This window comes from Numenius arquata, chromosome 5, assembly GCF_964106895.1.
Source record: "Numenius arquata chromosome 5, bNumArq3.hap1.1, whole genome shotgun sequence".
Lineage (NCBI taxonomy): Eukaryota > Metazoa > Chordata > Aves > Charadriiformes > Scolopacidae > Numenius > Numenius arquata.
In genome coordinates, this window is record NC_133580.1 from 58553922 (window position 1) to 58579716 (window position 25795).

Here is a 25795-nt window from a genome sequence, read left to right on the forward strand (position 1 = left end):
TGCAGAAGCTCTCGCTGGGGCTGGCTGGTAGGTAAGGGGGTGGGTAAGTCAACACCTTAGCAATGAAGCTCTGGCTTGGTGTAGAAAGCGGCAAGTGAAAAAGGGAGATAATTTGCTATTCATCTTGTTAATTACCAGCAGAGAAGGAGCAAAACTGAGATGAGCAGAGAGGTCGGAGTGTTAAATAATGTGTTTTCCTTATTCAGCAGTGTTTCCTTCTTTGTACTACCTGCAGCTTTATGAAGCCTTTACCTTTCTAAAAAGTCTTGGGGCTGTTATCCTGGTCCACGCTGAAAATGGAGACTTGATAGCTCAGGTGAGTGAACTGCCATTTTTGCTTCACTTTGTGAGAAAACAGACACAAGAGGAGAAGTAAAGGTCCGAGTATGGGTAGGAAAAAAGGAAGTACCGGGTAAGTGCCTTAATTGGGCCTGATATCCTGCACACCGCAGGTATAACCTCTGGGATGAGAGGATGGAGGCCCTTTTGCATGCTTTGGCAGAGGGTGCATGAGGTAGAGCAGCCAACCAGACTGCTCCTTGCCTTGGCAGCAGGTGAGGACCAGGTGAGGCAGGCAGAAGAAAGCAAGAAGATCTCTTCTGAATCTGGCAGAGACGAGTGAAGCAGAACAACGTAAAGCCTTGTTCAGAGATTCTGGGGACAAAAGGTGGAGCTGGGAAGCTTTATGCTAATGTCTCTTGCTGCAGCTGTCAGCATAGGCAGCATAGTGAGTTTGGAGTGGGTGGTAAAGCTCTCAGACGTTTATTTTTGAGAGTATTCTTATAAATCTCTGAAATTTGAGAATAAGAAGCCACTGTGATCTTCTAAACATTTCAAAAATGTGTATTAAAGTGTAAGTCGTGCTCTTTGAAGATGCTCTCAGGAAACTGGTTCCATTAAAATGTCCCAGATCCCCAGTGCAGACTTGGCAGGTCAGGTCCCCTGCGTAGGTACTGTCCTCACACTGGAGTGCGCCGCAGCTCTGACCTGTGCAGCAGAGGTAGCCCAAGGACAGCAGTCGATAGTAAACCTCCCACTGGTCTTTCAGAGGCCAGGATTCCCCTATAAAGCAGACTGGGTGTTGTTTGGGTGGGTGCTGTTACGACTTTATACATCTGTGGCAGATGACTCTCCTAAGGCTGTTGCAGAGATGCCTTCCTCCTCTGATCCCTTGTACGTGCGTAGAGCCCCTCTGAGGTCCGCGGGGCTCCGAGTGAGCCGACTGATTTATCTGCTGAGCTCTTTATCTGCTGGCTTATCGGCTAAGGGCTAGGCTGCAGAGCTGACAGGGAAATTACAATAGCTAAAACAAGTTGTCTTTGAGATCTGGAGTAGGGAAGCCACCTTGTCCTGGGGTTAAGGGAGAACCTCAAGTGAACATTTGAGTGTTTGGGCAGTGTGTTAAGGGCTCTTGTCCACATGGGTTTATTTTTTTGTTTTTTGCTTTGTGGGATTCTGTCCTTTATCTGCCTGGTAGGAATTTACCCTCTTTGAGAGTCTTCTTTCCCTTTTCCCTCTTTCCCTTTTCCCTTCGAGTTTGGCCAAAATAACCACTGGGCTCAAAAGTTGACTAATGAGGAGTCAACAGCCACATACAGTGCAGTCCTTCTCTTACTGAAACCACGTGAAAACCCTCATTTGGAGGGAAAAAGACTTCCCATGAAGTTTAGCATGATTTAATACTGCCAAAATATATACTTTGTGGTTTTAATACAACATAAAATATCCAGTAGAACTAAAATTAATAAGAAACATAGTAAGTCAACATTACTGTGGGAATGGCAAAATGAAACAAATCAAATGGCACCCGTGATGTTTTGATATGTTGCCCATTAAAATCAAGGCACACTCGTGGAATTGCATTTCTGATAGAAATCTGTTTCAGTTACTTTTTTCTTTGATCAGCTCTAATATACAGCCATGGACTATGAACATACAGGACAGAAAAAATATTAGGAAAAGAGGAAATAGTAAATAAATGTAAATTATGTTATACAGCAACATATTTCTTCACCATTGCCATGTCTTATAAAACTACTCTTTCCTTATGCTTTTATTTAAAAGGATTATTTGGATAGTGAAGAGAAAGCTGCCTGCAAGGAGGTTTTTCAGGACTATCCTGTGTGAAAATCCAAATTTGATCTTATCAAACTACTATTCTATCTTATTAGCTCTATCAAATCCTCTTACAGTGGGTAATTTTATCATATGATCTGATTTTATGACTCCCTTCAAGAGGCAAATCTCTCCGACTTTGTGTTCCATTCTTTGTCATCTTGCTGGTTTTTTATATTACATGGTTGCAATTTTATTTTTTGATGTATTTTAATTATCTGAAGTCTTTAACTGGCACTGTTCAGAACTGTTGCATTAATGGCTCAGAACAGCTATTTTTAAGAATACCTATGAAACATTATGATTTTCTAACCAATATAATCTTAATTGCAGAGCCAGATTAATACATTCCTATTAATGCCTCTTCAGCATTGATTGGTTGTAGCAAATGCAAAAATATATGTGAACATTAACTTGCTCAGGTTTTGCTGGAGTATGTTGGTAATGTGTGAGCTTTTCACCCTCAGCAACCTGGGATCAAATATTTATTAGATGACACAGTAAAGTATGTTCAGTAACTTCATCCTGGTCTCTAGGGGACATTAATCTGTATCACAAAGTCATTACATTTGTTGAACTCGGCTCATTAGAGACCTGTGGGCAGGGCAGGCCAGGGTTGGAGGTACATCAGCAGCTCTGGTCCCACTTCTGCCCTGCTGACAGACCTGGACCAACCTCAGGTCAGAAGTGGTTGACTACCATTTTCCACAAAAAGGGAAATTTGTTCTAATACTACTGCTTGACTTCAAATTGAAAGATAGGTGAAGCTTTTTGTCCATTTAAAAAAAAAAATTATCTCAGTGCTGTGAAGCTGGATAGCACAGATTTTTTCTGTCAAACCCCCATTGGTCTCAAGATGGGCTTTTTGGTGTGGACACAGTGCCCTCACAATTAGAGGGCACTGTTTTGCTTTCATGAAAACACAAATTTAGTGATTCACTCTATAGGAAAAAAGTGTTACAGAAAACTGGATGCCAAAGCCAAGACTTTTATTTGATGAAGTGTCAGGAGCGCTAAAACTTCAAGGAAGATAGCAGTGCTTCATGGATTGCAGCCAGGGAGGAACTTGTGCAAGTAAAGAAAGAATCACAGGCCAGAAATATCCGTAATTACTGTTCATTATATTGATTGAAGCCTGTTCCCTGGGTTAGTGTCTTGGTGTCAAATAAGACTTTCTGGAGGGCAGAGGACATTTTCGATGGTGCAGCCCAACGGCTCGAGGCACAAATACACTCTATCGCACTTCAGAGACAAACCTTCCCCTGAAATCTGTGCTGGCTGCATGAATCAGATGCTGGGGTGGCATGGACCAGTTTAGAGCCAGTGTTTTTGGTCCTTCTCCCCTGGCAGCAGCCCTGTGCAGATGCATGTCCAGAGATAGAAAAGGGGACAGGCAGACAGTATGGCTGTTGACCCACCGGAGGATGCCTGGTGTGAGAGTCTCATCCTGGAGTGGTTGTCAGCATTTATCTGCTATGTTGCAGGAACAAAAGCGTATCCTGGAGATGGGGATCACTGGACCTGAGGGACATGCCCTGAGCAGGCCCGAGGAGGTAAGAGACTTCACTCATTTTGTCGTTCATGGAAATACTTTGTTGAGCACACGGTACTGGAGCTTGGCTTTTGTATGTGCAGATGATAGATGGATGCATGGGGGAAGGCAACAGGCTGCTTCTCCAACTGCCTCTGCCAGTATTATTCAAAGCCTTGAAAAGTCCAGGTCCCCTTCAGCCTGTTTGTTTGCCTGAAATACCCTTTTGCTGCTGCAGCAGGTGACTTCCCTCGGTCCAGGGATGAGCGTGTCCTTGTATGCTCAGGAATTGCAGCTTCTGCTGCCCTGGGCATGGGCGTGCGTGTATTTTTGAGTGTGACTCTTGTGATTTGATTTGTGATGACAAAAAAATGGGCTTCTCAGGGTAAAAATCAGCAGTGCATCTTGCAGCTTAGGCTTTGGAGTAAATGCATTCATTAAAATGCTTTGGCTGAAAACCTCCTATAAAATGCATGTGTGTGTACATATACCATGCATATGCATGTGCTCACATATAAATCTACGTTTATGCCGGCAGATACATTAGTAGAAATGCAGGCTGTAGAAATGCAAATATGTGAGAATGGAAAGATGCTGCAAGACAGCTCATTTTGTGCAACTCTTATAATAAAAGCCAGGCTCTGGCAAGGATCATCTCAGCCATCTGGAAAGGGTTTCTGTAATGAGAAGGAAAAGGTGGAGACATGTGGATGTCCCTTAATGTACACAGTTCAGACCGTTAATGGGATGATGGAGGGCAGTAGTGGGAAGTGACTGCTTTCCTTGAAGACTGAAGAGACAAGGCCCTGGGGATTTGAGGCTAAACTTGAAGAGATTGTTGTGGTTTGCAGATCTGTATATAACCTCTCCCCAGGCAAAAGGAATCGGTCTAATTGGTCACATTCTTCTATTGAACTGTTTATGTACTTTTTCATTTTGCTGTTTAACTTCCGCCTAAATTATTCTAAAAGAATGGAGTTGTTTCCTTTTAATGAGAACAAGGGCCTGAGGAAAATCTGCACAGTCTTTCTGACTGTGAATCTGAGATACAGAGGTCCTGCCTCCTTCCTTGCTCTTCTGCGGGTGTGTTTGGGGCTTCCAGAACAAATGTGATCAAAGTCCTAGGACAACCTGAAGCAAGAGTCTGATTTAAGAAAAAATATTTTACAAAACTGGGAAGAATTAAGCCATGTGGTTTTGGAAGGGCTAAATTGCTCGTCTTTTCTAGCACAACTCTTGGAGAGAAATTTCTGTGCTATGGAGTCAGTATTTTCAGTGGCAATGGAGTTTTTAATAATAAATTGCCGATATTGTGAGTCCATCTGGGAAAGAGGTATAAAACTGATGAGTGGGGAAAGGAGTCTCCAGAGTGCCTGGGAAACACTGCTCCTCTGTCTGAAGACCACTGTTTTGTGTGCCTACATCCCAGATGGCTCCCTGCAAGGAGATTGCCTTTACGCTTGCTGACAGAGGGGACTTACTGGGCGATGCTTCAAAGGCTTTTATGGATTATGGGCTAAATTCAGTGCAAAGTGCTGAAGCTGCTGTTTGAGAATACTTTACGTTTACTGTCATCTTATCCTTATGTAAAGATTGCATAGGGTAAGCTGCCAGGGAGAGCTCAGAGGTTGTCTCCGAGCTGCGGCAATGTTTCCTTGCTTCGTTCTCCTTCCAACTGCAGGGTAGAAGTCTGAAGCAGAAAGGTGGGAGGGAGGTAAGGATGAGCCCCATCATCTGCTTGGATGTGACCTTTCCTGGGGTGCCGGGAGCCAGGGAGCTGTGTTTGTGCCAGGGCAGCTGTACCCTGTTGGCGAGTTCGGCCTGGCTGTGGTTACTCCTAACGCAGTGTCTGAGGTCGGGTTAGCTCCCTCTTTCCCAGCACTGTGTCTCTCTCTGTGGAAAAAGCAGAATCAGCCCCTGAAGAATTCTTGCTAAACAGTGAGAAATATGGCTCAGTCCTCCAGTTCATTTTTTTCTTCAGTCTGCTTTTGCAGTTAACTTTTTTCCTCTTTTTTTCCCTCAGCTTGAAGCAGAAGCAGTTTTCCGTGCCATTACCATTGCCAGTCGAATAAACTGCCCAGTGTACATCACCAAGGTGATGAGCAAGAGTGCGGCTGATATCATTGCACTGGCCAGAAAGAAAGGTAAGAGACTTCCATGTCTCCCCCAAACTCTGCTTATTTTTTTTTTTTTCAGTAGAAGCTCAGTGGAAAGACCTGTACATCTTGACTCAAATCACAAGATACAGGGAGAGGTTACCACAGAATGGTAGCACCATCACATACCCTAAATATTTAGGGCTGGGAAAACTGAAGGGAGATTCTTCTGCATTTTTCAGTTGAGAAACTCTCTCCACAAACTATAAGCAACCCCTGTCCCCTTGATGATTGTGTTGTAACTCTTCTTTATCCCATGATTGTCCTTGTCCTGATTGACAGGACAAGGGGTAATGGTTTTAAATTGGAAGAGGGGAGATTTAGATTAGATATTAGGAGGAAATTCTTCACTGTGAGGGTGGCGAGGCACTGGAACAGGTTGCCCAGGGAAGTTGTGGATGCCCTATCCCTGGAACTGTTCAAGGCCAGGCTGGATGGGGCTTTGAGCAACCTGGTCTAGTGGGAGGTGTCCCTGCCCATGGCAGGGGGGTTGGAACTAGATAATGTTTAAGGTCCCTTCCAACTCTAACCATTCTATGATCCTATGATTCTATGATCCCTTTTACTTTTCCCTTAGACTGCTCTATTTCTTTTCATGGGAGGGAGATATTTTCTTCCTAACAGGGCCCAGCACATCATCTGTGCCTTTTGGGGAGTATTTCAGGGTGTTACCCTCTGAGGGGTGGCTTGGACAGTGAACCTGCGGTTAGAGATGCCTGGTGCTCTCTCCTGGCCATGCTGCTGGAGGCCGACCCCATCAGATGTGCACTGGGAACACCTGCGGGTTGACACTGCTTGCTGTGGCCATGGAGGAATCCAGATTACAAAGCACCCAAAAGGGACTTGTGAGCCTGGAGGCAGCGGCTTTCGAAGCTGCATTTGTGAGTCAGGATTGTTCTACTGGTTGGTACTAGAAAGTGCATGAGCAATATGGAAAAGCCAAAGAGCAAAATATCGTCTTGATATTTGTATTCTTGGAGGCTTGGAGTATGGTGCTGGGGACCATATGCTGCTATCTGCTGGTGCTGTGCCCAACCGGAGTAGTAAAAAGGCATCTGTCTGCTGGAGCCCATCCTCCACCTAAATGCACTCTGAATTGGAACAACAGAGAGAACATGGCTGTGATTAAAACAGTACAAATTAAAACCAGATCTGAACTGTCTCCTTCTGGATTAGAAAGGGAGCTTTGTAAATATGCTGATCAAAAGCGTGTGTAGCTCAGAGAGCCTCCTGATTAATTTTTTATCATACAAAAAAAGCCAGGGCTGATTAATTTTCTGGGAGCCACGCTGGCCATGTAGGAATGTGTAAATCATACATGGCTGCATGCAGCAAGCAGTATAATGTGCTGAAAAGCGAGTGGATTGTAATCAGTTTCTGTATATCTTTGCTTTTCCCAAGGTCCCCTTGTTTTTGGAGAGCCGATCACTGCCAGCTTGGGGACAGATGGGACGCATTACTGGAGCAAAAACTGGGCAAAGGCTGCAGCTTTTGTGACCTCACCACCCCTGAGCCCTGATCCTACCACTCCAGATCACTTAAATTCGCTCTTAGCGTGGTAAGACCTTCATTATTTTTACAGGCTGATGGTCAGGCAAGTGCAAAAGCCACATGGGATGAAGGATCTAGGGATCAGCTCAGTTTCCTTTGGATCAGTCTTGTACATGAAACAGCAGAGAAGGGATGTAGAAAGAACAGAGATGTTTATATCCCTGTGTTTAGGCTGTCAGGTGAGCAGGCATGGACTCTTCAGCTCCTGGTTAACATGACAGAGAGGCAACTGCTGGCTATTTAGGAGTTAATTATTTTTCTTTCTGCTTTTCAAGTAATTCCTAGATTCCAGCTAGATAGTCTTTATCCCAGGACTTCAAACTGGATTTCTCCCTAGTTCTCTGTTTTCTCCAGCTGAATTGTTAATATATGATTGGATGGCATCCTCACTGTCCAGCATAAGCAACAGCCTGGGGGATAGACCCCCATCTGTGAGAATGGACTAGTTTTAAGCTCTGGTCATATCTGTCAAGCACAGCTCATGAAATCGTGGTTGTCCCTGAATGCAGAGATACGTAGAACCAAGAAAACTTGCCTAGTGCAGTTTTTGTCAAAGCTGGTGTGGGGCTGTGAGCACTTCTGAGAATTAACCTGTCCTAAACTAAATTGTAAGTGTTTGCAGCAGAGTTCAGTGATTTTAGCTCCTGTATTTCAAAAGCTTCTGACTTGGTAGTTTCTCTTCATCTGGGATGGACCAAAATCACATAAGTTTACTTGTGTTTAGTTCTTGCAGCCTTGTTTTTATTTCGCTTGCCTTGTGTCTTTATAGGTTCCAGGGTCCTCTAGGTGGAAGACAGCAAAGATAAGTGGTACATATAGAGAAGGTATGTCAGGCAGCAGAAAGAGGCCAGAGTGGTTACAAAGGAGACTGGCAGGGACTCAGGTAGAGACGGGCTGGTGACTGGAGGCCATCACTTGACAGGATAGGGGTATGGGCTGACTGTCTTCAGGTTGGCAGGGAGAGGGTTATCACTAGAGAGATTAAACGAATGTGGACAGCAGAGGGAGAAGTGTCTTTCTAATATAGAAAAGAAGACATCAGCAATGCCTTGCCAGCAACCCAGGCTGTAAACCCATCCCTGAAAGCATTTCCTGCCTGTAGCCAACTGTGGATCTTCTTTACCTTAGCAAAAGACCATCTGCTTTGAAAAAATACAGAAATTCATAGCTGAAGTCTCACCAGGACAGATTGCTAGTGCTGGAGTGAAGAAATCAACTTACCATTCAAAACCTTATTTAATGCCATGTGGTGGCACTCATCTCACCTGCTGCTGCCCCTTTCTAGGGTTTTCAATGCTCTAGATAGAGCAGTAGAATTGGTACCCTAAAAGTGACCCACTCGTCTTCAGGAAACATTTCCTCCTGAGGTTAGTTTTCCACGTGGGTAACTGGCAGGCTGTCCGGCCAGCAGTGCCAGTGTGGCTGGTGGTAGAAAGCCCCTGCATGTGTAATTCAGGCTTGGGCAGAGCTGCCATTTAGGTAGATAGGCACACACGTGTGATGGGAAGCTGCCATCAATCAGTGCACCTCAATCAGTGCTGCAGTATGCACACATCTCTCCTGGGTCAGGCTGTGCAGTCCACCAAACCCAGGTTTTAACTCAGTCGCCCTGATGATGCTGCATGGACAGCACTATTGATGAATGCACAGTTGAGCTCTGAGTTACATATAGTTCTGGTAAGAACATGTAGGAATTTGTTCTGTTGTGACAGTCTGATGGCAGAAACGATTTTCCATAATTGAGCTTTCTGTTCCTTAAAATAAGGACAAGGCAGAAAAATGACTTTTCTGGTTTGACCCGTCACTATCAGCGCTGTAAAGAGTGAAGCTCATTGTGTGAGGGTAAGGCTCTTAGCCAGCACACATGAATGTGTATCAAAATGTTTGGCTCTTCTCTGTCAGACACGACTATAGGTTTTCTAGAAGAGAGTCCCAAAATAATAGTATGTGGGTCAAAACAGATTAGCTAAAATAGCAAGAGAATTTTTAGAATTGGAATCCAAATAATGACTTTTTTTAACATTAACATTGGAAAGACAAACCGAGGAGCCACAGTTTTCATTATCCTCCAAGCATGCAAAAATGTTCGTGTTTTTTTTTTCTAGTGGCTTAAAGTCCTAGATCTTAAATGACAGCAGCTTAGCCTGCTTTCAGTTTTAATACTTTAAATCTATACTGTGAAACTAAAAAAAAGAACTGTATATTTTGTCAGTCTGCCATGCATTTGTGGGAAATTTTATGCAAGGATGATGGTAAAGACAGTATTTCACTTTTCTATTGCACTGTTCATTAGCAGACTAATATTTTACATTCATTAAAAAATCCTTACAACATTCTTTCTCTGCAAGTGTGCAGCATATTGCTTCTGCCGTTTTCTACAGAAGGCGTTGATTTTTCACTGAGAAGCCGAACATATAAAAATCCAGCATGTCTCCTGGGGTCTGCAGATTGGATTTGCCATGTGAGATTTGGTCCTGGTTTCATCTGTGGGCCGTGCACCTGAGGTAGTTTTCATCTTCTATGGTGCACTGCTGCGTTATTGCTGCTCTTCTGAACTAGAGATAGGCGAGCTCTTCTGAACTAGAGGTTTGAGACCTTGGTGCTTCCAAGGAAGATGCAACCTGCAGTGAAAGCCTTGTTTACGGTGAAGAATAAGATGATGAGGTATTGATGTGGCATTTAAAGATACACATTTGTCCACTATTAGTTCCCACCACTCCCTCTTTTGGAGATGTTTGCCGTGGTGATCCCTTCTTGTCTCTTAGTTTTTCAGTTGATCTGATACTCATCCCCCATTTCACATTAGAGTGTATCTAGACAGTAGAAGCGCCCGTGTGCTTTACCAGGAGGTGTTGGGCAGCTCTCGAGCGACATGCTTCAGCTTCAAAAGTCTTCTGTTGATTAGACGGGGGAGCGTAGTGCATGTTATTAAATGTCAGAGGAGAGGAAGAATGCAATTCAGAGGAAACAACTCCTTTTTATCTTCCAGGTGTAGGAATTAAGAGCACGGTGTAAGAACTGCCACATAACCTCAGGGAAATTGGCAGTGATACAGGGCCTGGCTGTGACATTCATGTTTTCATGGTTTTATTCATCAGAGTGCAGAAAGGAGAGAGGGGGTAAGCCACAGGAAGCTTAGCTGACAGAAGAGCAACAAAAAGGAAGAAACGATATTGCAATCTTGTGTTAGAATAGATGAATGTTTAACTGATGGATTTGGTGTAATCCTATGGAGTAACACCAGGCAGCCATTAATAATCAGGAAGAGTTAAAATATAGCTGACTTTTTGCTATTAAATACATGAGTTTGGCTTCTGCTAAAAACTGGATGGATGGATGGATGGATGGATGGATGGATGGAAGCATGGTGAAGAACAAGAAAAGAGGCCAAGGTTCTTCTCTGACTGTCAGCAATCATTAGGGCTGACAGCCCAGAAAATTGCATTAGAATTACTGATGTGTGACCCTTTTTCTCTCTGTACTTGGCTATTTGTTAACTTGCTGGAATCTAAATTTGTGGACTAGAATCATTCAGATGTTTCAGAGCTGGAACTTACATAATTAGTTAAAGAGAAGGATGATAGGCTCTTGCGGACATCGTCCTTCTGGAGTGATAGAAGAGAAACAGTAGTGTGTTTTAATGTGTTTGACTCCTGCAAGCTTAATCAAGACCTAAAAATGTCACTTGTTTCCTATGGATATTGAAGAACCTATCTTTTTTTTTTTTTTGGTCTATTTTTGCGAGATTCTGCATATTATTCGTTATGTTCTTCCTCCTTATTCCCAAGAGCAGCTGTGCTCTCTGAAAAAAAATTTTCTCTAGGCTGAAAAAAATGACTTCTTAAATAAAAGCATTATTATTTGGTAGCTCTTTTTGTGTTTTACTCCATGCCTTTTCCTGTGTAAGACCTTTAAGTTAGATAAATCCAGAGCACATGTTTGACTTGCACTATGCCTTTCTTTTTTTAATTAGAAGACTACCTGACAAATTTCCTTCCTTTTTTATTTTCATGGTTCTGTTTTGGAAAGTCAGACCAAAAATACTTCTGTAAGAATTGCAAGAAAAATATATGTGCATGAAATTGCATGAAAAATACATGTATTTCTCAGGGGAGAAATACAGGGAAACAAGCTTGATGCTCATGACTTTGCACTGTAAAATCTGCCATTGTTTTTCACCATGGTTATGCACCTTGAGAGTGGCAGACATTTCATACAAGCTTCTGATCATATCCTTAATCCTGGAATAATCCTTTGTCCTGGTTAGCAGGCTTGTGCCTGATCTCTGTCGATAAGCAGCTGGAAACCCGAGGGAGCCATAATCTGGGAGTTGAGGGTGCTCCTGGGGGAAAGTGGAGATGTCCAATGCCATTGTTGCTCTTCAGTGATCTGTGGCCAACATGTAAAGGCTGCTGACACGATTTACAGCCTCTGCCTCTGGTGCGTAGGCTCAAAAGGTCCATTCGCAGCTAGTCTGAGACCACGGTAATCTTGGTGAGGCCTGGTCTAAACCTTCTGTGTGTTAACTCCACAGTGGGGACCTGCAGGTGACGGGAAGTGGACATTGCCCGTATAGCACTGCCCAGAAAGCCATTGGAAAGGACAACTTCACTATGATTCCTGAAGGGGTCAATGGAATTGAGGAAAGAATGACTGTTGTCTGGGACAAGGCTGTAGTAAGTAATTACTTACTTTTATGGACTAAAAAGAAATTGAGTGTTGGCTGAATAATGAAAGCCAGGAGACTCTTGGCCAGTACTCAAGTGACTTTCTAATAGATTTCTGAGAATTCCCTGAGAGAGAGCTACTATGAGATGAATCGTTTATTTCAAAAACCTTCTCCAGTTTTATAAACTCAGGGCTGTGTTTCACTTTTGACAGTGCAACACCGTCGTGTTTTAATAGACCTGAGGCTTCACAGCCTACACTGCTCGGTTTTCCAGTGGTGTCAGAGTGGATGCTTCTCAGAGATGTAGGATCTGGAGCAGTTTAATGATTTTGAAGTGGACCCCATGTAAACGTGATGAATGGATTGTTTGAATTTGGGAAGTGTCTCATCGTTTTTGAGAAGTTGCAAATGGATGGCAGCCGAGCCTGAGGCTAGACCTTAAAATGCTTTGAAGGAGAACATTGCATGTAATTCATACTGGCATCTTTTGTGGTGGGGTGCCGGTATAAGTTAGCAATTTTTTGATGGTTCCATGGATCCTAATACGTAATGATACTCTCCCTCCTTTGTCTGTCTTCATGCACACACACACACACGCACGCACACACATTACCTTACACTGCATTGCACTCAAATCATACTGCAAACTGGGAAGCGGTAGTATTTACAATGCTCTCGTGAGCACTTTTCCCAGCCTGTGTTTAATAACCAGGGACCTCTGTTGGGATTCCAAGCACAGAAGCAGCTTCAGATACCTGCCATGTAGGAGCAAAGCGGGGAAGCAAGCGAAGTGCAGCCAGCCGGTGCGATTTCCCTTTTGTTATTCCCACAAAGGGAAGGAGCTGCAGCAAAAGCTGCAACATGGGATTTCCGTTCGGTAACATTCAGTCCTGGACCACTGAGTAGCTTATATTCTGCGAATCTCATGTTTTAGCAGGCAGGAAATAAGTGTTCATTTAATGTTAAAAATTTGTTTGGCACTCGTGTTCTTCCTTGGAATGTTGCTCTTGCTTATTGCCAGGGAAGACCCCAAAATATTCTACTGAAAAATCAAAATGCTGCTGTGTACAGCTGCTATTAAGCCATCACTGACTGTATAAAAAGTTCAATTGGTGGTGACGTTTCTCCAGGCAAGGACTTTATAATTGGGGTTGTATTACTTAGATTTATAGGTTTGGTAATACTAATAGTAGGATGGACTTAATTTGCAAGAAATGTTTCTAAAAGAGTCTGAATCTTGATCTTTTATTTAATCTCATAGTACTCATAAGTTTTTCTCTTTTAAAATCATTAAAACATTTAAATGTAAATTACTAAGACTAGCAACAAAACTAGTTGGGCATCAGCGTGTAGAGAAAGGGACCTTAGATAACTGAGCAACCTGAGGGTATCATCTGCATTAAGGTTTTATTGGCTGTTATTTGGGGTGCCAGGAGTAACACATTCACTTATTTGAAACTTCCAAGTGATGTGCCTTGTATAAAATCCTGCTTGATCAAACCTTTGTTTCATGCACCATCACCATATATGTTTGTGCACCATATATGAACTGCGTACCTTCCTGTATCTCCCTGATCATGCGTTACTCTGAAAAGTAAATCCTCATTTTATAAGCATGTTTTGCTCAAGTCACATTGTTTTTAGGCCACAGGTAAGATGGACGAGAGCCAGTTTGTAGCTGTCACCAGCACCAATGCTGCCAAAATCTTTAATCTGTATCCAAGAAAAGGCCGGATTGCCGTAGGATCGGATGCTGATGTGGTTATTTGGGACCCTGATAAGGTGAAGACTATAACAGCCAAAAGCCATAAATCGGTAAGGAGAAAAGGAAAACCAGCAATAAAAAAGAAATGTCACTGTTGCTTTTCAAATGTTGATCTAATTCATGTGAACACCAAATATATGGGATATAGAGGAGTGATGTAACTGCCTATTCCTATTCTGAAAAGAGTAAATATTTCAGAAAATGCAAGTATTGAAACCTTGCATTGGAAACACTAGGATCAGGAAGGATTTCTTTTCTCTCTCAATATACCTTTGCGCTATTTTTTGCATGCTTGTGGCAGATCTGTAACTAGGTGTGAATCAGCAGGTCTGCAGCTGAGATTAGTAGAGATGTGATGATAAATTTAGAAGCAGCTCCCTTTTTTTTGCTTACCTGAAAAGCACCTGATATTATAAATCGCATAATTAAATCAACAGTATTCTACACTATGACATGATTAAATAATAATACAGCTCTGAGCAGCTTCATGGCTGGGATTTTCCATTTAATTCCAAAGCTTTGCTGCATGCTGCTCTGCCCTTAATACAGGGTGCCAGTGACTCACAATTGCTTCGATTTTGACTGTGACAGGTTTTATTTTATGTGTTGTATATCTCTAAGTTGTTATCTTACTGTTTGGTGCTTTGGTCTTCTATATTGGGGGATTCTTCCAAATGTTTTACTGGAATATGACTTATATTAAAAAGGCACAAACCTTTAGAAACCTTTTAAAAGTGAGTTTAGGTGATTCAGTTTCTATTTTTCTGTCTTGGGATCTCTCTGTGTTTTTAAAGAAAGTAATAATCACCTGCCCTTTGACTATCATTCCCATTTAGATTCAGGCTTTTGTGATCCTTTCTGGGCTTTTTTTCAGACAGAAATATTTGTGCTGTCACCTTTGAAATTCCCTTACACAATCACATCACATGCACGGTGGGACCACGTCCTCTGGGAAGATTTTCCTTCTTATTAAGGCTATTGCACTTTTGGAGGCACTGGATAAATATGGAAAGTCCTCAAAAACAAATGAGATAAAGCTCTGATGGAAAGTGAGCAATGGAAAGAAAAAGTGACCAGAGAGATTCTTCAAAATCATTTCATATTGAAATGCATTGCTTTTCCTTCAGACAAAACAATTTTGTACACCTCTTACAGGTGGTTGTCTAACACTATAACTACAAATACACATTATAAGTTACTGACTGAGACAGATCTTGCGCTGAACTTGCAGTGACTCTGTTGGTTGATCCCCAGGCCGTTGAGTACAACATCTTTGAAGGAATGGAGTGCCACGGTGCCCCACTCGTGGTCATAAGCCAAGGGAAGATTGTGTTTGAAGATGGAAATCTGCACGTAAATAAGGGAATGGGCCGCTTCATCCCTCGCAAACCTTTCCCTGAATATCTTTACCAGCGCATCAAAATCAGGAATAAGGTAATATCTGATACTATTTAGTCTTCTTTATAGCCATACACTCTTGGAACCACAGTAGCACATGGTTTTATTATTATTGTGCTAATATGAGTCCATATCAGATGGACGATATATGACTTGTTCAAAATGTGACCAAAAAACTGGTTCCTCTGCAAGCGTGAACGGATGTAACTTAATGAACACCATGAGCTACAGTGGGTAGAGCATGTAATTACCAGTTGTGCATAATTGCCTCATGTCCAGCTGTGCAGGCTTTTGAAGGGAAGTGGAATAGTGCTAGAATTTACTTTCAGTTAAAATTCAGGAAGAAGATAAAGCTTCTTTGAGAGGAGGGTTAGCCAGAAGAAAAACAGAATTTTAAATTGTTACTATGCTTTGCATACTGAACAGCCACACTGCAGAGAAGAAAAGCATGAAAGCCAGAGATACTCAATATATTTGGCATCTTTGAACTGCTGTTGGTGCATTTGCTGAACTGCGTAGTAGCAGCATTCACAGCTCAGAAAACTTTACTTTTGTGTTTAATAAAAAGCTTGGGAAATGACCAAGATTAAGAATGGGTCACTTCTGGTTTTGAACTAAATCAGCGCTCCTCTGTTGAAAACCAGTTGGCTTGGCACTAGTGTGGGGTTACTTGGAAATTGCCTTTTGCCACTGAGCAAGAAAGTCACTGTGTTGAGGACAGGTAGCAAGACAAATTGACTAAAACCCATATTGTCTTCATCCAAGCATATATCGTAGCTTGGGGGTATGGCGGCTGAAATTAAGTCTATAAGCAAGTTGCTAGTTTTTCTCTTTCATCGTTTGTCATACAACTTCTGTCAAGCTGTGGGATACAAAAGGCCTGGTCTTCTAATGAGAAAAGGCACTACAAAAATAAAATGCATCTGCAAAAGTTTTGCAAAATACCAATCAGTATTGCACTTTTTTTATATTATTCGCTTAGATGACGTGGGCCTTCTCTTCACACTTGCCTCTCAAGGGTTTAGCGTGGGGGTGTTATATAAATTAAATTACTATAATCTGATAATTATATATAATATAAAAATATGTTCATATACTATAATATAAAAATATATATTAATTATATAAATATCATTTCAATAGTGAAAACACCACTTTAAAAACAAATATCAGAGAGTGGTGTCTTATACCAGGAGCATGCACAAAAGCAACTGGACTAAGTAACCTGCATCTTGCAAACGGGCCTGGATTTTGGGAAAGACCTTTGATTTTGGGTACTTGGGGAAAGGTCTGCAAAAGGACCAAGGAAAGGACTGATATTTTCTTTCTTGCAGCTCCCTCTGCTGCCTGCCGAGAGGAAGGGAGAGCAGATTCATGTCCGTGTTTTTTTTCCCACTATCAAATTTTATCGATTGGAAATATTTAGAAAAACCCAGTGATGGTCATATCAGCCACTATTGGAATATGTCCCTGCACAGCAAAGGAATATAATACAAACGTGTCAAACAAGGGGCTACAAAGCGGTAACTGGCACAGGATAGCAGTATAAATTTATCCCTGGAGCAAGAGCTGGTGGTATAAACTCCTGCCTTTGTGGGGGTCCCTGTGAGATGAATTCATTGCTGCGATCGGCAGCTGCTCCCTTCTGGGCATTTGTTTTGGCTCAGCCTGTGAGATAGTGGCTCTTCTGAGCCTGATGTCCCCGTCACCGAAAGCAAGGAAGACACATTGATGTCTGTAAGAGCTGGATTAAAGCCCTGTGAATAGTGTCCTTCCTATATGGGATTTTAATTTCACTGTTAACAATAGTCTTGTAAACCACAGATTGCTGATCTTTTTGGTGAGCTTTGGATTCTGCAATTCAATAGCTTCAGGCTCATCCTGAAAATTGGAACTGTTTTTTAAAAGATGTTATTTCCTAGAGTCTGGTGATTTTGAGGCCGGTGAGACTGTTTTGATTGTGTTTTCTCATATTCCTTATAGAAACTGTACAGGGATAAAATCTAGATACCTCAAACTGAAATCAGAGCTCAGATGAGAGATACTCTTGACAAATTATGAAAGATGGGTCCCATGCCACAGTCCAGCGTATAATTGCTTTTCTAGTTGATGACAGGAAGTGGAAACTTCTGAAATTTTAGTTTAAAAATTGCCACCACTTTTCAATGAGTTCTAATGAAGATAATGAGATATCTGAAGAGGACGAGCACAGAAAATACAGATTGCAGCAATTTCACTCCTACCTGTGTTGTGGGTATCATTAGTCTCGCAGCAGCCAAAGTGGGATCCCTGCTGCACAGCCTCTGAATGGAGAGAGAAGAGGCGATGGCGAATGATCTTACTTAAAATCTTGGGTTAAAATCTTAGGTCAGACCTGCTGTTCTTTTGAATCCCTTTTCTCCCCATTGACAGTGAAGGAAGCCTAATAAGGATCACTCTCTTTTATAATTTTTATATATATAAGTATGAGGGAGGAAGCTTTATAATTTCTTTTATATATAAAGTAGACTGTAGCTTTGATGACACTATAGACGTGGTTTTAATTCAGCTAATGCAGAATATAGCTCTATGCTCAGTGGTCTCTGCCTATAGGCAGGAGTATCATTAGGGAGCGTTACCAGAGCGTTCAGTGTCTGGATTTTCATTTTCCTCTTGATCTAGGTGGGAGGACTGCAAGGAGTCTCCAGAGGAATGTATGATGGGCCTGTGTATGAAATCCCGGCTACACCAAAATACCAAACTCCTGCACCCTCAACTAAATCCTCCCCTGCCAAAAACCAGCCCCCACCAATCAGAAACCTCCATCAGTCCAATTTTAGCTTATCAGGTAAGTCAGCCTGACTTGTCAGAAATGTTTTAAAGCAACAAGTATGGGTTATTGGTGATAAATTTCAATTATAATTACCTCTTTAATCAGATACAAAAGGATTATATATACTCAAATACATGCATGTACTTAGATATATGTATGTATGTATATATATGTTTTTATACATTCTTTCTCTAGGAATATTTTACAAATTGCCAAAAATGTTTGCAATTTACATTTTTTTTCTGCATGTAGTCTTTTAAAATTATTTACCTGTCCCATTACAGTTAGCTGAGGTCTCTGATTGATGTAACTGAGGCCCCTTGGTGGTATGTACAGCTGATGGGACTTGGGTCTGGTGCCCGCCTGGCTCAGACATCTCAGATTTCTTTCTTGCTGCATTACCAGAAGTTGCTAGACGTGGACATCTCAAGTGTCCTTGTCCATGGTTGGCAAACCATGTGGAGAAGCTGTTCATACACAGATTAGGGTATTTCTTGTCCTCTTTACTCTTGGTGCCCAAAACATTTTCCATGGTACATAAGACACAGACTGGAAAATCATCCTTTGGGGTTGTTGGAAATAATTCTTGTCGTTTGAAGATAATTACAAGTGTGTCAAATCCTTATACTTCAAAAGTCTACAGGCCAATTGGTAAAGAAATGGCTTCTTATGATGTTATGAAAATCACTGGATTTTCTCCCCTGTGTGAGCCGATGGTGGAGTTTTCCTCCCTGAGAGAGCCTGTCTTTAAAAACTAAATGAAACTTCTGGAAGAAAACCAAAGGAGAGCAAATATTTACAAACCCTTATCGTGAGTTGAAATATATTTTTGCCTGTACACCTGGGGCCATGGTGAGCACATACACGTATGTAAAGCTATATAAAGCAGAAAAAGTGCTTAGAAATTTGACCTCTAATAATAATAACTGATAAATGGGATTTTTGTAAGCATCTGAAGCTGTGGTTTCACAATCTACTGCTGGATCTAGGTACTACCAAGGCATCTAGTGGTATGAATTTGATCCGAATCAGGCAAACGCACATTACTGTGTTCTTATGAGATTAAGCAGAAACAGAGATTACGACAGCATTTAAAATGATTCTACGCTCTTATGGTAGTCTTATGTTGCCTTCAGGAAGCTGAGTGTGATCAGATGATATTTACCCTGGCAGAAAGCTTGCTGTCACCTGAAGCTTAATATTTCAATATTTTTAAAAGCAGTTTGAAGTGGGTACAAGTTTACATTAGCTCAATCACTAACATCAGATCTACTGGACTGTTGACCCATGGACTCAGTGGGGACAGGTATGCTACATGAATGAGTCAGGTTTGAAAAATCCACTCTGCATATACATGGTTTTGGTTGAGTTTTTTTCCTAATTAAACCAGTAATATTTTCTGCCAGGGTCTGATCTTATGAAGGGAACCCAGTCTGTAGGTGGTCATCCCTGCATGGGCTCTTCAAGTCAGTGGAAAAGAATCCCCCATGTAGGGTGAGCATCAGCCTGATCCCAAGCATTTCAGCCTACACTTCTCATTGAAGGCAACTGGAGGTAGGCAGAGAAATGTGCCTTGAAGGCCTGCTTAGCACTTCAGTCAGGGGTCTGGCTCAAGAGAAACCAGCTGATGGTGATGTGAGGGGCATCTAGCTGGAACTAGCCAAGTAGCATCTCACCACTGGTGGTTTTTTTCCTTTTCTTAGCTTTGTTTCACATTTTTTCTCTTGCTGCAGGAGCTCAGATAGATGACAATAACCCACGCCGTACTGGCCACCGCATCGTGGCACCTCCCGGTGGTCGCTCTAATATTACCAGTCTTGGCTGAAAAATGATGATGGACAGAAACACAAGGATGAAGGATCATGGGAATAATGTCCGTTCCCTTCAGTATCTGTGTTATCGAACCCACAGTTTTATTTGGTACTAATGGAAATAAAAAATGAAATGTCTTTCTTTTTTTTGTATAGGAAGAGGTGATAATAGTGTGGTGTGTTTGCTTGGAACTACTTGCCTCACAATTGTGCTTTCATGCCATAGTCACCTTAAAGCATGGTGCTTCCATTGCCCCTTTAGTGACTACAGGTTTTAGCTTCGTCTCGTAACTGAATGATGGTTCCTTTGCACCCTTTCGCTGTATTAGAGTAGTTAATGCATGTTACTGAGTTATTTATGCAAGTTGCATTCTGTGAGTGAGTCCCTTTAGAACACGTTGCCAACAATTGACTAGACACAATGCCAAGATTAATGTCTGTATTTGAAAAACACCACCAAAAACACTTATGAAGGAAGAAAATGGCCATCTTTGAAAGTATGCAGTAGAGTAGTATAAGCAGCTTCTGTTTCATCTTTAATTTATTATAAACCCAAGAAGCACTTCTCTCAGACACAGAAAATTTTCAGGACACGTAATGACAAATGGTCTCTGTAGCACCTGTCTGTTCCCACTCAGTACGTTCCAAGTCTGTGTCCTTCTTGTTTTCGTTTTAGACAGAGCCATAATTTATACATACCAATGCCATTGCCACCCCTGCAGGGATTTCTCCACCTGGGCAGTAGTGCTTTCCTTCTGCATGAGATTTTTGGTACTTACAGATAATCCAAGTTGCCGTCGGATTTTTAAAGTTTTTTGTACAAAGTTTTTCCTTTGTAATCACATGCATTTTTACTTACTCTACCGTATCAAGATCTACTAGTCGTGGTTCAATTTCTGAATTCAAAGCTTGTGAAATAAAGGAAATGAATTGATGGGTAAGCGTCTTCCTCTGCTTTCCAGTGCTGTTGCTCAATGATTGAAAATTTAAAATGGAGAAACTCAGGAGAAATCGTCTTTTAGGTTGACATCATGTGAAAGAAGGAACCTCCTTAGATCACAAGGGGTGTTAAATGTGTAGATGCCTGCATACACATTATAGCATGCTATAATCTGCATTAATTAAACAGAGCTCACAGTAAAAATATACTTACTCTTTACATTGCAGCAGCCTCAGTTTTGGCCAAATGACACCTAAATTATCTCCCAAGACCTTCAAGTCTGCATCTGATTTGCTTAAATGGTAGTTGATTGCCATCACCTTCACCTGTTGCACAGAACTAGTATGCAGTGCTCCAGTTTGACCTAAGCTATGTTTGACTTAATACTGCTTTTTCTCTGCTGACTGAACTGGGACAGTGTTTAGGAGTGGCATGAACAAGACATGCTGCAGGTAAGGTGAGGAAATCGGACTGGTATTCTGTCTGTGAGAGTGAAGCAGATGCTTTCTCCCTGTCTTTCTGACTCCCTCGCAAACTATGGAAAGAAACCTTTTCTATCACTTTTTCCTTGTCTGATTGTGTTGCAGATGTTGTGGGAGGCAAAGGGCTACCATGGAGGGTGGGGTGCTACGAAATTAAGCAGGTCAGCAAAACACCAGCCCTTGGCCCTCTACCACTTTGCCCTTGTCTACACTTCAAAGCCACACCAGGAAAAGTCTTGTAGCAGCCCAGTGCCAGTGGAATGGTTTTATCTAGTTGGGATGCTTGACCACCTTGCACTGGTCCATCCTTTCCACGCAGCAATAAATTGCGTTGGCACAGGGCACGTAGTCTGTGTGGGACATAAAGGTTTTGAAAAGTAGCCTACCTGTCATCATACTCTGAAGCTTGTATGCTATCACCTCCAGCTTGCCTGGAAAAGGAATTGCTACCCTGGAAAACTCCATTTCGGTCGGTTTGCTCTGAAAACCTGGTAGCAGAGCTGGTCTGAATAGCCAGCTTTTCTTCTGGCTTTGGCTTTGATCCAAACCGGTGAAGAAACACTGCAATTCAGCCTGCAGTGAACTGAATTGATTGCTCCCAAAATAAGAGAAAAATAAAGCTTTTAATGACCAATCCTTTCTGCTAAGGATTCAAATTCATGTTTCCCATTGCCTGGAGAGTGCCCTCATCCCTGGGCTTGCTTTCTTCTTGCTCACTTGGTTTAGGTATTTTATATGATACGAAGTAAAATAACTTGCTCACTTGGTGGTTCAGGTTTTTTATATGAAGTGAAATAGCACTAGCAGAGAAGCCTGAGGACAACCTGCCCTGGAAGAACTCATAGCCCAGCAGGTAAGACAATCCTGAAATGCCAAGTCTCCATCTCCACTGTCCTATTCCAACCCATTTACTATGAGTGTTGACAGAGCCGGCAACAGTTCTGGTGACGTAACCCGGACAACAGAAATAAAGGTGGTTTGTAAAACTACGCGGCAAATTTGACATAGTGTGAAAATTTTGGAACTGCTGCTTACAATCTCCTTAGTGATTTTCTTGCCTGTGTTTGTGCAAGTAGCAATAGTTGTTCATCTCTGAGTAAAACTTCCACTCGTTCTGCGAGGCTTGTCGTGCTTGAGGTTACAGAAATGATTGTTGCGTAAGTACTATTGACAGATTCCACTTTTCCTACATGCTAAACAACATCCTAAACCAAAGAGCCCTTTGCCTACAAGCTAGTCGAGATCCGCTGCTGTTAACACGCATTTATTTTTCCCCAGTGAAGTGTGGTGCGTTTGGGAGGCGCTTCATGGCTCAGTGCTTCTGTGCGAACAAGACTGTGCTTGTCAGGTCAATGTAACTCTGCTATGATTTCTCCGAGGAGGAATACGCTAGCGTGCCCATGATGTTCACAAGCCCCCGCAGCCTGACTGCTGCTCCCGTGCCGCTGCTGAGGGAGGAAGCCTGGGGATCCTGTCCTCTGCCTGGGTCTCTCCACTCTGGACAAGCAATACTACCTAGATGTGACTGAAACACCTCTTTTTTTTGAGCACAGGTACCTTACTGCACGGTCACCAGGTGAGGTGAGGGATGCGTCACCTGGATGGTTACTGTGATAGACCATCGGAGAGCTGGCATGTACTATTGCTAATGGGGGGTTTAAACCAAGCAAGGTAAGTGGTGCTTCTCTTCCCACTTGGAAGCCTATTTCATCTAACCTGTCCTTAAAAAAACCCAAAGCAGTAATAGTAAATATAATGTGGATTAGCTGGTGATCATGAATATATCTGCAGAATAGGAAACTATACTTGATTTTGCTCCCTTGTAAGAGCACCAAGCTGGAAGATGTTCATTTTGTGAACTTGAGGGTCGGGAGCTACTTTTATCTCAGTTACAAGAAGTTGCTGAAATCTCAACTACAGTGCTTTCATGGTTTTTGAATCATCGTTTCTAAAAATTTGCAGCAGGGCTATGACCTTTTAAAACCTGATACAGTCCTACTCAGGTAAAACTGGCTCTTCCTTATTGCCGTTTGCAGAACCCTTAAAATCAGTGCGTATGACCAGTGTAAGGACTTTGTCAGTCAAGTGATATGGAAAGGAAGGCTGGATCCATGGATTGTTTCCTAAGGGACTGTTTGGACCAGTTTGTCTTGTGCTTGCTACAGAGCAACACAGTTACGTGTTTGAATTTTAGCGTTTGCAGCAAAGCCTGTTAATTATGATGCTGAGACTGTATCAAAACTGACAGCTGTCCCAGCCATTAATTTTTTCTGTTAGCAATACACCGATCTTCATCCTTACGAATGAAAACTGCAGACCGGACCAGCTCAGGTAACCATGTTCTCTGGGCTCCAGTAGCCAACAACATAAGCTTAAGGGAGGCCAGAAGAAAAGAGCAAACATATAATGCTAATATTCCTCTGAGTGTTCCCCTCACTTCCAGTGCCTTGTATTTTCTTGAGAAGTACCAGTGTCTTTGTAGCTGTCAGTGGAATTTTCTGCCATAACTTAATTTGCCAAGGCGCTTTTAAACCCATGTAAAATCTTGGCATTTATGGCTTCCTGGAGCAAGGAGTTGCGCAGCTTAACGCACAATAACAAAGTGCCTCCTTTTGACTTCTGCCATCATGGTCAAGCTGGTTTGTTTAGCACCAGCTAATCCTCACCACGTAGACTTGCCCAGTATTAAATCTCAGTCATTTGAACAAACAGTTTTGAGGATAGTTTTCCACCAGGATTTTGGTGAACTTTGCACAAGCTTTCCAGGCATATGTCAGTGACGATAGCGAGAGGTATTCAATTAAAAAAAAAACGTGTGGAAGAGCCTTATAATACAGTAAAAGAGTTTGAGATACTGTTTCTTTGAGTATCATTTAACTCATTAAATATTTGCAGTGATATGGATAAAGTAGTTTGGTCTCAGTGCATCACTTCTGTTTCCCCACCCCCCAGCCAACTGCATATTCTGTAACTTCTCTAACACAGTGAGATGTACATTCAAGGCTGTCTTTAAATGTATAGTCATATATAGTCATACATGCTGTAAAAAGCTTTAAGCTTAGCAGCTTCTTCCTCACAACTCTAAGTCAGCCAACCTGCAAGAACATCAGTGACTGCAGTGCTGCTTTGGGAAAGTCTTCAGCTGGCTGGGTCCAGACACTTGTCCCCTCTCCTGATGCTCTGCAGGACACCAGTGGCCACAGCTGTGAGGGTGCTGATACCAGGAGCTCTCCCCATGGAGACCACGGAGCAGGCTGGGCAGCTGCGCGCTAAGCCCTTCATAGTCTCTGCTGAACATGTGGAAGATGCATTTGTTCAGATGGAAGAAACAGGACCAAAAAGCTGTTATAGGTAAGGATCTCTGGATGTCAGAATGGCTCCTAAAGACTGCTGTAGATGCTATGATGGAGTGAGTGAAGGTGCTAACCTGGTGCTTGCCCTGGTATTGGGTTATGGTGTACGCAGGCTGGATCAAAGGACCTTCACGTGTGACTTACTTATACTTAGGAGTGCTTGTTTATGTTAGGAATGAAACTGCCCATATTGCACAGGAGTTGGCACCAGCTTGAAGATCCCAAGTCTTTTAAGTTGCACACCTCTCCAGTGTGATCCAGGCTGCCTTTCAGCAAGACTTCTGCATGACAAGGCCTTCCACATTTTTCTACAGCAGACAGACCATTGAGATGGACTATTTTGATTCTCTCATGATAAATAATGCACTCGGTGACTCTAACACCATGCCTAGAATTTTTGTGAGCTACACCCTTGACACAGAGCTGTGAATGAGATTGAACACAATTATGAAATGTTGCAATAGTTGTTACCCTTGATGTTAAATAAAGAGAAAAAAATTCTGCAGGAAGTGTTTTTGGTCTGTACCTACAAAGCATGATCAAAGCTCCTTATGAGCCTCTCCTGCCTAAACCAAAGAGAGAGCGCTTTACAGATTTACATTAGAAAGCAAGTGTTTTGAGCTGTGACTGGCACCTAGGTATCTCCATTTTCCCCTGCCTATCTGACATACACTATGCTGGAGACTGCTCTCAGCTGGCAAAATTGCGTAGCTTTTTATCTCCCAGGGACTTTCTAGGCACAATCCCAAGCAATTTCTACCATCCCGTACAACACAGAGAAGGTACAAGGCTCGTGGTGCAGGGAGAGACAACACACAGGTACCAAATATTTCAGTAACAGATCAGTAGGAAGGAATATTAGAATCATGGACAGATTTAGGTTGGAAGAGGCATCACCTGGAGTCCAGTCTCTAGTCACAGCAGGGCTAACTTCAAAGTTAGGCTGATCAGGACCTTGTCCAGCTGAGTGTTGAAACTCTCCAAGGATGGATATTCTGCATCCTCTCTGAACTACTTGCTCCGGCGATTCATCCATTTCATGGCAAAAATCTTTTCTTCCTGATGAGTAATCGGACCTTCTGTGCTGAAACTTGTGACTGTTGCAATGAGTTGTGCTCATTTGGCTGGTGATAAAGTATTCCACAGCATCATGAAAAAAGTCTCACTTTCAGTACTGTTCTGTGTTGGCTTTCAAATAAACAGATTTAAGCT

General features: G+C 42.3%; 1 protein-coding gene across 1 annotated transcript in view; it reads left to right on the forward strand.

The window, feature by feature from the left end:
* The window catches only part of CRMP1 (collapsin response mediator protein 1), a 50364-nt gene extending 30542 nt beyond the window's left edge, over positions 1-19822 (forward strand). Inside the window, exons 6-14 of the mRNA XM_074148314.1 lie at positions 236-316; positions 3600-3668; positions 5670-5790; positions 7204-7360; positions 11888-12029; positions 13667-13837; positions 15042-15221; positions 17847-18012; positions 19731-19822. Of these exons, the coding sequence (XP_074004415.1) occupies positions 236-316; positions 3600-3668; positions 5670-5790; positions 7204-7360; positions 11888-12029; positions 13667-13837; positions 15042-15221; positions 17847-18012; positions 19731-19822 (1179 nt within the window). The remainder of the gene's footprint in view (positions 1-235; positions 317-3599; positions 3669-5669; positions 5791-7203; positions 7361-11887; positions 12030-13666; positions 13838-15041; positions 15222-17846; positions 18013-19730) is intronic.
* Positions 19823-25795: the final 5973 nt, after the last annotated feature.